Source organism: Varroa jacobsoni, unplaced genomic scaffold (genome assembly GCF_002532875.2).
Source record: "Varroa jacobsoni isolate VJ856 unplaced genomic scaffold, vjacob_1.0 scaffold_401, whole genome shotgun sequence".
In the NCBI taxonomy this organism is placed as follows: domain Eukaryota; kingdom Metazoa; phylum Arthropoda; class Arachnida; order Mesostigmata; family Varroidae; genus Varroa; species Varroa jacobsoni.
In genome coordinates this window covers 49,177-61,315 of record NW_019213303.1, presented here as the reverse complement: position 1 = coordinate 61,315, position 12,139 = coordinate 49,177, and the positions used below count along the sequence as shown (strand labels likewise).

At 42.7% G+C, this 12,139-nt stretch overlaps 2 protein-coding genes across 4 annotated transcripts in view; one reads left to right on the top strand and one right to left on the bottom strand.

The window, feature by feature from the left end:
- Positions 1–1,351, top strand: part of LOC111260116 (uncharacterized) — a 5,938-nt gene extending 4,587 nt beyond the window's left edge. The window contains exon 5 of the mRNA XM_022832616.2: positions 305–1,351. Within this exon, the coding sequence (XP_022688351.1) occupies positions 305–496 (192 nt within the window). The 3' untranslated portion in view covers positions 497–1,351. The remainder of the gene's footprint in view (positions 1–304) is intronic.
- The window catches only part of Ets98B (DNA-binding protein Ets98B), a 40,302-nt gene continuing 29,170 nt past the window's right edge, over positions 1,008–12,139 (bottom strand). For all 3 annotated transcript variants that reach the window (XM_022832615.2, XM_022832613.2, XM_022832614.2), the window contains exons 4-8: positions 5,599–5,702; positions 4,687–5,290; positions 4,399–4,536; positions 4,128–4,244; positions 1,008–3,977 (exon numbers count right to left, since the gene is read on the bottom strand). In XM_022832615.2, coding sequence (XP_022688350.1) covers positions 3,910–3,977; positions 4,128–4,244; positions 4,399–4,536; positions 4,687–5,290; positions 5,599–5,702 — 1,031 coding nt within the window. In that variant the 3' untranslated portion in view covers positions 1,008–3,909. The remainder of the gene's footprint in view (positions 3,978–4,127; positions 4,245–4,398; positions 4,537–4,686; positions 5,291–5,598; positions 5,703–12,139) is intronic.

Sequence of the window (12,139 nt, the reverse complement as noted above, 5' to 3'; positions counted from 1 at the left end):
TATACCTGCTAATCTTCTGCGAATATGCTCTATGCAAAGTCTAATGGACTAGCCTAGTAACAAGTTAAGCACCCAGAAAGATGCTCCATTGGTGGAAAACACGCATATCTAGCAATTTTTGCACGTTTGTAGACCTTTCTCGAGGGTCTAAACCTGCAAACGCATTTGCAGCCTCGTTTGGCACTAAACTAGACCTAAAGGGGTTGAGGCGGATCTCGTCAGGCAATATCATGGTCAATTGATCAATAAAAAAAATTTCTAAATTTCTTTTCGATTTTTTAATTAAATGTTTAATACAATTTAGGTGCGAGTAATGAACGTCGTGGTCGAAGCGCTTGGGGAACTGGACATAGAGGCGCCGGGATTACCGTCGCGAATGGTTCGTCAGATCGAACAAAAACTGAGAGCAGGCCGGCAGCTTGTTATTGCGAACTTCCGAAATACTCTCCAAAATCGTTTAAATAAGAATCCATGGACTGTTAATATATCGTGCTAGTATCATACTAATAAGCATCAATCCAACTGTGACGTTCCTGCGTAGTTTTAGCCTTTTCGAGAAATGTTGCTATTGTAATATACACTTGCCTGCGTATGCTCTGCATCATACAGTAACCTTCATGGCTAGCCATACCTGTAGAGAATCGATGGACTAATTAAAGAATGAGTAATTATACAGGCTGAGATAAAAAGAAAAAAGACTAGTGGAAAAAATATAATTTTTAAGGAAAACGTTGAGCGTTACAGAGGATAGGGGTACAACTGAAATAATATTCGTGTGAACTGGAAGCAGTTTTTCATGGAACACAAAGGCTGCTTTCCATATATATCCATATTTTGTATATTTTCGCATGTGTCATGCTTTCTTTTGTTTACAAGGGACATCTGATCAAATTTCTCTGTATAGCTAAAGCGGGTACTATGACGACAATATGCCACACTCGACTCTTGCCCTTGAGGTGGCATTTCTTTGGGACCTTTTATCTACGCCTAAATAAATACATAACAGATTGTTCTCAGAACATACATTTATTCAATACATTTTAGTTAACTATTCATTCGGCATAAATAAATGTCGCAGAAATGAATTATACGCCTCCATTGTCCTTTTCCGAGGCCTTGGATGACATAGGTCATTCTCATTTTTATGACGTTGATGGACTTTGCGATTCATCCAAAGCAAATCAATAACTTTATTGAGCATTTTGTATCCAATTGCGCTGAGAAAGTAGCCATTTTTTTTTTTTTTCGAATCTTCTTCGCCTCATTATTCAGCAATGACGAGTTCGCAGGCGACTGCTTGTGATATAATAGTTAAGTGCTGTGTTTATATATAAATTTTGTTTCCTCGTTATCTCTTGTCTTTTCTGCGCTTGCACTGTCTCTGTACGTGCAGGCGTTATTACTAAGCTGTTTGAGTTATTTAGATAATTGGCGCTTCTATCCGCTTTTTCATTACGCACCTGGTGAGTAAACCACATGGCTTGGCACTCAGGCATACCTTGGCCTAACCCACTATCATCCTAGCCTAACTGTCAGTACGGTTATTTATTCATAGATAATAGTAATAGAATATAAACTACGTGTAATCGTCATGACGGTAATCTACTTCGACGCGTTGGCGTCACATAGCGCAGTATCGATAATTTGTTACGAATAACTTAAGTACAATGTGGTGTCTATCGTAATTGTAAGGTGCCGCATATAATCATTCACATTTACTGGACGTTAATGATATAGTGATTGACTGATATCGAAATGATGCTGTGGTCGCTATAATAATAATATGTGATATTATTTTTTACCTATTCACACACCGGGCGCAAACAAGTCCGCCTGCATTAGGACCTGCCCACCGTTATTTTCCAATGTTGGTAGCGTTAGTGGAGAAACTGTCTATTGAAAGGGGGATGACATCATAAAGCATGTCATCCAAGTCGATGTCCTTCTGTATATATATATATATATATATATATGGTAGATAAATATTTTATATATATATATATATGGTAGATAAATATTTTCTCCCTGGAATTTTCCTCAGACATAGAGACGTGCCCATACCTTATTTGTAACGTACACCTTAAAAACAGCGAAAATAGCAACATTGTATATATATATATATATATGGCTAGGTGACGTATTTTATGTCGCCACGTGGCGCGATGGAGATGATAAAAACGATCGAACCGGCAGCTGTCGTCGAGTGACTATTATCTCATTGTAGCTACCAAGGGTATTCGGTGCATCGGTTTTCTTGATGGTGCGCTCATTTATGTTCATATGATTTTATTGAGCGCGTTCTATGTGATATATGTATAATAGCTTTTATATGTATAATCGTTTTCTCTACGTAGTAGACACACACAATACGAAGGCCTTTGCCCATAGCGCAGTAACGCCTATTTTTGTTAAGCGTAGATATGATTGTTTGCAGAGCTCAACGGACCAGCCGTCTCGCGCCGTAATCTAACCGTAAAAATGTCGCATGCTTCCATCTCTCAAGGTTCAACACAATGAGTTCTTAATTCATCAGTAATTACCAGTGCTCCGCGGCTTCTACTTCCCCCGCACCTACTTTCAATATAAGTTGAGCCCTTTTCCGTCCAACTAATCATCTCTCTTACACTTTGCTACCATCAGTTACCACTTAATAAATAACACAAAGTTTAGCCAAATTATTTGAGTTTTATCATCTATAACATACAGGCGTGTCTCGGGGTTAGAGTGCCGTTACTACAGATTTACACACCGATTGCTAGCTCAGCGCACGTAACACTTAATAATAGTTTTGGTATTTTGGTTTTAGTTAAAACAGGACGACATGCATATAAATAACAATGCTCAACGAAATGCTATGTTATCTGTACTTAATTTTCATTATCTGTAAAGTATGTACGTATTTAGTCTACGACACATGTTGTTTCCGTCTTAGCAAATTAGCAAAATGAATGTATTATTTTTCTTTACTTTTATCGATTGCTCTTGAGATCATGAGGTAATTTCAACATTTTCAAACACGATGGTGATAATAACCGGGCCTTTCTATCGGAAGCATCGCATTGCGCACAGAAATTCTTTGGAGTACACCTCGAGAACACGAAACCCGGAAGAAATCATCAGACGACGACATTGGAAAATCATGTTCGTTCGTCAATGTTTGTCCCTTCTCTTCGAGAGGATGAAGCTGGCTAAGCTACCCTTTGGAAGATAATTACTACGCTTTCCCGGGCGAGGGTTCTTCATGTCTCTTCCAACGATTTCCTGGTTCGTAAACAACAGAGACCAGCTTTATGCATTATCGCCTGTAACCCCTATTATCATTTGTCCATTGTGTTTTATATGAAGATGGTATTGCCATGCGTGGGTGGCAAATCCGACCTTATTCACCACCAACTGAATACACCTGTAGACAGATTTTAATAGTTGATGTGCACGCCGCTTTTATCCTGTCTTTAGTTCTGCGTCTTCACTTTGTCTTTTAGTTCAAGTCTACTAGTTTAACTCTTGTTTTATATTAACAAACAAATACACACATACACACTGGGGAACCCAGACATACGTCGAAGAACCCATCGAGACCAGCTCGACACTCCCCTGTCAGCCAGAAACTATCAGTCGCGGTATACAGTAATAAACAAAAAAATAAAGATCAAGCAGAACAAGTTCGTCATCAAACTTTTGTCGCTGTAATGATCGGTAATTGCATCAACCTATTTGAGGTATACATTTCAAATAGCTCCAGAATGCAATAATCTCATCACTCGACGTTACGCGGCCGACCCTGGATGGCTAGCAGGGGTGAAAAAACAAAGTATATGTACATGGGTTCTCCACGATGCCCTTACAGGGTCCGGTATAGAAGGGTCCAAGCGCGCGCCAACAAGCGATCTCTCCTTACTGGAGGGAAAACTAGTTGGCGTATGCAGGACAAAACTGGTAGACCAGCCGCTGGGATCGTTCAGTTTTCTTCATGATTCCTGTAAAACGTAAGTAAAATAAAAGAAAATTGAGATTAAGACTGGATGAGCTTTGAACGTAAAAAACACATTGTCGAGTCAAAAATTTGACAAAATGAGAGAAAAAGCGGCTTTGTTTTAATGTACATCTAAACGAGGATAATTATTCACCCTTGCGGTAGTACTGTCGAATTGAACGCGATAATTTATCGTAGTTCATAGCCGGCCGGTTCTTTCGGCGGCCCCATAGTTTCGCAACGCGAACAGAGTCTTCGATCTTAAAGATACCTGCAAATGCAGCAGTTCAGCATTAATCGTTCTACAAGCTATAGTTCAAGACGCCCAGATGTTCAAAAGCTCTAACGAGCCAGAAAAATCGAAATGTTGGTGCTCTTGTAAATATAGAATGTATTACATATACGTAAATGTATGTGATATGTACCTTTAGCTCGATCTAACCAACGAATACAGTTGTGATGCTGATGAGGATCAGAAAGAAGCTCCTTGAGGAATTGCCATAGATGAATGTGCTGACCTGCTCCCGAGGGGCCCAATGATCCACCTGATGAGCATTCTTCATCTGGTTCATACAACAAATAATATCATCTTTTTGATTAATGATCACAAACTCCCACGCACGGTTCTTACAGTTTGCTTTAGTAAAATAAAGAGCTTAACACTATATTAGAATGATACACGTCTTGTAGTGCGTCGGGTCTACTATACTTACCATCACTATACCCCTCCTCGTTAAGATCGCCGTACAGCGGCGGACTCGAGTGACCAGGGTACATAGATGAGCTACATGTAGACGCTGCATTCAGTTGTATCTCAAGTCCAGTTGCGCCTCCATATGCGGCTAGAGGGTATTTTAGCGTTTGGGTCCCTGACATTTGGCCTGGGGTAGTAACATGTTGAGCAGAGTACGACGAGTGATGATGCTGCTGCTGCTGCTGGTGCTGGTGCAGTGCCACGTAATCGGGCACCTGCGACAGCTGATAGGGCAGGAGGTCAATGTCGTCTAGCTGCTGATTACAGTCCTGTGTATGCAGCGAACAGAAGCTATTATTGCTGATAGTCGACGTTATTTGCAGCTGTTGCCCATGATGACAAGCGCTGTTATCGCCGGTTCGATCGCTGTTGTTACTGCTATTCGCGTCCGTCGTATTTGCGCTCGTGGCGCAACCGATGGTCTGGGCGGCAGACTTCCAGATGTCGAGATGCGCGCATACGGTTTCGACCATGAGCCGTTGCGCGGAAACCACCTGAGGGCCCTGTTGGAGAGACATCTTTTGGTAGTTGTCGCAGAGTGTCACCAGCCTAGCTCCATTTACCTGAGCAGAGTAACGTAAACAGTATGGTTATGTACTGATTGGATAGGGCATGCTAAAAAGTTCTACATGTCAGAACGTCTCTTCCATAAAGACATTCTGACATGTCGAATCCTAGTCCGTTTAGACTGAAGTCAACATGCTATGTAACACACATTATTTTGTATTCGCATAGGCCCGAAAAGGAATATTCCTTATAATAGATATTGGTTGTTTTACCTATTCGATATCTGACGAGCAGTTTGATTTATATTCATATTTGGAACACGATACTATTAAAAAATAGATTGAAATTCTCTGTATATGCATACCTTGGAAAACACATGCATGTGCTCGGCTGCGTATTCGAGTTTTTCTTCTTTGACCAGCCATAGGATCCATCGCTGCACGTCGTGGATGTTCCATGAGTTTGGATCTGGAATAAAAGAAGTCATAATTTTACCCTAATGACGCAGTTCACGAATTCAGAAACTCAATTTATTTGTTTCTTCCCGATCGATTTTAGCCGGAAGTATTGCATTGATCTTACGTTCCATTCACAAGCTTATGTGGCTATACTGTTTGGCTATCTAAAAAGTACAGAAAACCGTGATTTATCGTATTGACCGTTACACTGAATAGGGAATATAGATTTTCTTTATTTAATTTCCAAGTTATATATATATACACACCGTAACTTTTTTTTGTAACTCACTCCGCGGTACGTCGATGCCTCGGTGACAGCGGCGTGAGCATTGATCACATCACAGCCAAAATTAGTTGACTTAACCTTAACCAGTGCTGAACCTGTGTAGTTTGTTTTTCCAACAAACTTATACAAGAGATCTGCGTTCGCTACTCTTGAATTTTTCCTATGATATTATTTATAATAAAGAAATTTACATATGAATTCCACAGGTGTCCAAATCCACTATTTGTTTGAAGCTACTTGTTTCGGCTCAAAATAAATTCAAGGCTACTTCAACCTTATGAAGAGTGAATTATTCGAATAGCAGGCTAGGTACGAATAGCCCCTTCTAATATAGTAACTCAAAAATTGCTGTTCGAAGTAGCTGGCTCATCAGCACAGGACTGGGCTTACCCGAGCTTCAACCGACCCTAGACATCGGCACTCTGCCGCCTATCGGCATGTTCGGTAATGATAAAGAAAAGTCTACAGTGGCCCTCAGCCGCTAAGCCAAAAGCACCTATGTCGTATCGGACGGTACAGGTCGAAGCCGCTCGTACCCGCGGCCAAATAGGGAGCTAATCAAGTCTGCCTAGCCCTGCGCAGCTCGACTTCGGCCAGCACAGCGGCAAACAAAGCGCGCGAACATTCGAAAGGATTTGAGGCTACTGCTAATGCTTCGGGTTCTTGGCCTGCTTCTTCGTCTTTTCGCATGAATAGGTGATGGCGTAAAAGGAGAGAGATGAGCTTGTGTTCTGGTGACGCTGGCGGAATTGAATGTGACGCGAAGGCATTTTGTTAGTTGTTCGTCGTTCGACGGCCTTTCGTTCTCGTTTAGAGGCCCCGACCAATTAGAGTTCTACCCATGGACACAACGCAACCTCAAAAAAAGGCAACGACGACAAGGCAAGTTCGTACAAAAGTTCCGTATAAATGCATATAGCGAAATAAATAAGTTAGTACGTGAGCCGCCAGGCATCAACATCGAATACTATATACCGCGGGAAGTTCTGAGGTGAGCATTATGAAAGGATGGAATTTAAACGACTGAGAATGACGGAACGATAAATACAATAATAATAATAATAAAACCAAAACAATAAGTGCGGAAAGATAAGAGAAACAAAACTATTAGAAAGCTTAAGGGTTTTTACGCTGTTGAGAGCATATGACCGGGAATAAAGAAATGCTTGGCGAACACGTTCAAGCGATAGCAATGGCAAAGATTAGTTATGTTGTCTGTTGCAAAGTTTCTGAGCGTATGCTGATCCAAAAAACTATACAGAGTAACGCTGAAACTGTTTGATTTAACTAAAAATATTAAGAAAAATATTTTAAAAAAATAAAAACGAATAAAAAAAGGAAAATCTATGCTGACTTATTATAATAACTGACGGATTAAAAACACGCACACACCTACAGTATACTGTAATAATCGTCGCACCTAATAAAGTGAAAGGAAATTTTTTGAAAAAACCGCTATTTCCTATGTTTTTTTTTGGAGTTACAAAACGCATTATAAACGACCGATAAAATTTGCCGGATGCCTGTCTGAAAACCCGATCCGGGCACATTTATATGCTGGATGTTCTGGTCACCACCTCCCACAATCACCGGCAGGCCTCCTATCGAGATAAGAACCTGTGTACCGGTACCGAGTACCCCGCCTGTATTATGAATGCAATGAGTCCATCATCGTTCACTATCGTATTCATGGTCAATCAGTTCTCTCGACTGACCCATTGGCGTCGCGTCCAGATTTAAACCACGTTAATAGCACTCCCACAGCAGGAGAACGGTGGCGTCGTCAGAATACGCTAACTTAAACAATCGTCACTTCCTTTCGAGATAACAAGCAACGGAATTGGGTCCACTTATTCCATCTTCACGTTTCCGTCTGCCCGATAGCTCCTGTATACTCCCTCTCGGTACGCAGCACCTGAATATAATTCAAGTTCTTTCGCCACAAACAATTTGTACCGGTATTTATGGTCACATGTAAATGTCCACTCAACGACAGTCAATCCAATCGACCAAATAAGGACCAGTCTTGACTCCTGACTTGGGCGTTGATTCCGACAACGGCTGATAGATACAGCCGACTCTAAATGCAGGCTCACCCGTAAGCAATAAGGTAACGTTGACGTCACCATAATCGTGTACGCCATTTGAAATATATGCATATGTGCATGGAAGCATTTTAGCAAACTTTTTAGCTAAAAGAAACCGCTGTTTGGCCAGCCAGCGGCGATCACAGTCAAACACTGAAAATGAACGACCATTTAACGGATACGACCGTGGCGATCGCAACTGGATTGAGCGGCAGTGCGTGCACACCTGGCAGTCACCGACAAGTCCACGGCACCAGGTCCGGAGGCGTTCGGGAGCAGGCTGGACTAACAGCGACGACAACATTAACAAGTCGAAAAGGCAATGTACGCAGGCAAGCATTACTTCAGTGTCTACCTCCTCTTCCTTTTTGTATGAATGTATAATATGTATATATAAGTATAGATATCCAAGCGCCGAATCCCTCAGACAATTTTTTTTGCTCGACGCGAATGAACCAAACTTACGGATAAGCCAATGGGCAAACAGGGCGACTGCACAGAAAGACGGACAAGCTAAACGGGCTAACGACGCTTAAATACGTACGTTTTCGACATCTCATTTGCAGAATGAATACTGGCCTGCTGACACGCTATTGATAGAACAGAAATGAAGGTGATGAGTGGAAACATAAAAGTGCCGCCATCCCGCCCAGTAACCATGCATCTCCAGAATGACAACGGTAAGCAGCAACACTTTCAACAGAGTCGAGCTTGAATAATGGATGGTGGCTAACATTAAGCAAATGCAAGGGCTATGACAATCGAGTGGTTTGTGCCTAATTGTACCACCGACGTCCACTGCCATAGCGCTTCTGTGCTTTAAGGACACCGTGACTTTAGACGAACAATAAATGCTAGTGCTGGAATTATGCTCAAGGCGTGTGAGAACGTTGAACGGTTGTTTCCCAGATCGGACGTTCACAGACCCAACTTCCGATTTGTATCGTACAATGAACACGCGAAGTATCGCCTCTCTAAGTGGATGGTGTTTCTCTCATGTTATTTTTATAGAGGTATCTATAGAAATCGAAACTATGTCGCCGACTTGCTTTCGCGTCAAGTAATTAAATCAAGTGTCATTCGAAAACATTATATATAGCCCACCGCGTAAGATTGTATAGCTTTCCAGATACTGTGTATCCAACCCTCCATGCATGCTGTATATCTACGATATACAATATACTATTTGTTTACTCGATAGTGATCGTCTCAATTTAGTCAGTAATGCATTGCTACGTTAATGGGTGTAACATAGTGTGCATTTGTGCATCTGCATATGAATGGGTATCATAAGTGCCTGACATGAGTATTAAGCTGGTGAAAGTTTTTCAGGTGACGATCTGTGACGCAAACTGTCAATACGGTTAAAATTGATACATCTGTGTACATAAGTAAGCTATCTAACTAACAAATCGGCGATGAACACAGCTTTCGGTGCGCCACTCATACGAACAGACGCGCTCACGAAGCAAACGGAAAAATCGCACCCAGTCTGCACGCGCCAACGGCCGTAAGAACCATAGCAACAGTGACACGCAGCCAGAAAGTGGACTTTCGAGTGGGTGGCCGAAGCCCAGCATCGCACCGGAAGCTTGAACTATCGGCAAAATCATTTTCAGCGGCGGTGTACAATAGTACAACAACTCAACAACATACCACCCAATTGTCCGGATTAAAGGAGTGTGTCGGCAAACCAAAACTAGATTGCCTTTAGACGGAATTGCCATATGCAACCGAATTATGAGTAACCTAGTCCAGAGTAGCGAACATGCAAGCGACGACCCCTTGACGTACAGCGTCCGGATTAAACGGCCCACGACAAACGAATGATCCCAACTGCATTGAGTACCAACCGAAAGATACATATGGCAAGGATGAGGATCGTTCCGGATGTGAAAAGTCTATTTTGCGCACTGTCTACCAAAGCGTCTTTCTGTGTCTACGTAAAGAAAGAAGTATTTCCTGTATGTGTATCTTTGAGACTGAGAACGGCAAACTCGCGAAAAGAAAAGATCTCATGCCATCGTATAAGGTATATTATAGACAAAGGGATAGTTTTTTCTGCTTAAAAAAAACTCGCTCACGGCAGGCATCATCCTTTTCTGGTGGTTCTCCCACCGTATATACCAGTTATATGACTACTGTGAGTAATATTTATTTGCCGTGAACCATATATTAGTCGAACTAAAACTCAATAGATAGGTCCTGCTGTACACCCTATGTGCGACCTATAAAAACTCCGATCTACTACTTTTTCAGTCCATACAATATAGATAAATAGAATGGCTTGATGATAGGCCTGAAGTTGGACAAGCTTTTTGGTGCACCATCAGTCTACTCATTGGGTTCTTGCCAATTTTTTCCATTTGAACAGCTGGCGGTTGTTCATAGTCAGTCTGAACGAATGTGACAAGAACCTGAGTTTTTGACCGAATGTGGCGTTATATTACGTAATACTGTGGCAGCGTGGGCACTAGTCGTCACCAGAGTATTTCTCTTTGTCGACTCGGACCCCAGTCTGAGACCCAGATACGAGACGAGCGGGTGAAGGGATGAGAAAAAGCAACGTCCGGCCTTGTAGGTTTGCTGATAGGCCTTGATTTGGCCACAACATCCTTCCTGCAGGTGCGATCATGTCAAAACATACTACAGCCGCCTGCTCCGTCACGGGCGTTATTGTTCCTCCAACAAAAGTCCACTCGTGGCTTGTATTTTCAAGCTTTGTGCGCATTGTACGGACGCCCGTTTGTATTGGCGGCAAATTCAGACGAAGATAGAGTAGGCAGGGGTGCATAACACAGTCGTTTAAAAGCAAGCGACTTTACGATCCACGTCCATGCAGCGCATAGCGCTCCGGCACAGGAGTCGTTTGACACTACGCTACGATTAGCATTATGCTGTGACGGCCGCGATGACAATGGCAAGGCAACCCATGTTTTATTAGGTAAGCTATACTGCCCTGAAGAGGTCAGCCTTGAGCAGAGGCTGTCAATGGAAGTCCGGTAGAACCCCACCATCCTGCAGGTGCGACTAGCTCATGCTGCTGACCCAGAATTGCCAACTAGGATCACGCTAACATGACGTAACCCGGAGAAATACTATATTCCTGATAATGTCCTTAAGTCAAATTGATATTAGCGCTTGATAGATTTACCTTTAACTTAGAAGGCTGTTCAGGTACCTTGTCGTGTACAAAATTCGATCCGAAATACACTGTACATTCTTGTTTCTTCAGCTGATATAAACGCTAGTTCGAAAGACAGGCGCGTGTAAGACCTTATTTTGAAACGATTTTATTAAAAAGCCCTTTTAATAAGATGACTCCGCCAGCGAGCAAATAACAGTGGCACCAAAGACTGCGATAACAACAACCGCAGCCGTTTATAGCCAAATTTTCGCTATCTCCGACCGTTGCCACCCTCCTGGTTATCGCATACCCCGTGCCACGTCCGTTGCCGGTAGACTTCCTTTATCAATAGCGCATCGGTTGCGGAAGCCCTCTTTGCCGCCGATGATAACGATGCTCGTGATAATGCTTGTGATGGTGACGATGCTGATGATGGTGGCTCGCTTAATTTGATAACTCGGTACAGACAAACGGAGCGCGAAAAAGAAAGAATATGATATTGCCCACTGTACACCGAAGATCGCGTCGCTGCCACATCTGGCTACGAACAAAAAAGAAGCCAAAGCGATACCGGTTGCACAGCGACGACGCCGATGATGGTCTTCGTCTGGGACGCGACAATACAAGTATTTTTTCTTATGTTTATGCCCGATCGCCGCCGTCACTGAGCAAAGGACCAGCCGACTTGTCCTTTCGGTGGTCGTCCGATCAGCAAACAGGCCGAACTGGTCCGGTTAGCTGCGACTGCTATTGGCGTAAGTAACGACCAGAGCTCGTACGTGTACCTGCTGAAGCTATAGGATATGTGTGCACGTAGAGAAGTTCCGTAGCCGCAGCGTCATACGAGCAGAGAATCTCGACTGGGTGGTCTCCTCTGATGGGAAGCATCATCTATTATTATACCTTGGCGCAAAGCGGTACCCGAAAAAAGCGAGCGTCGAAGCCTA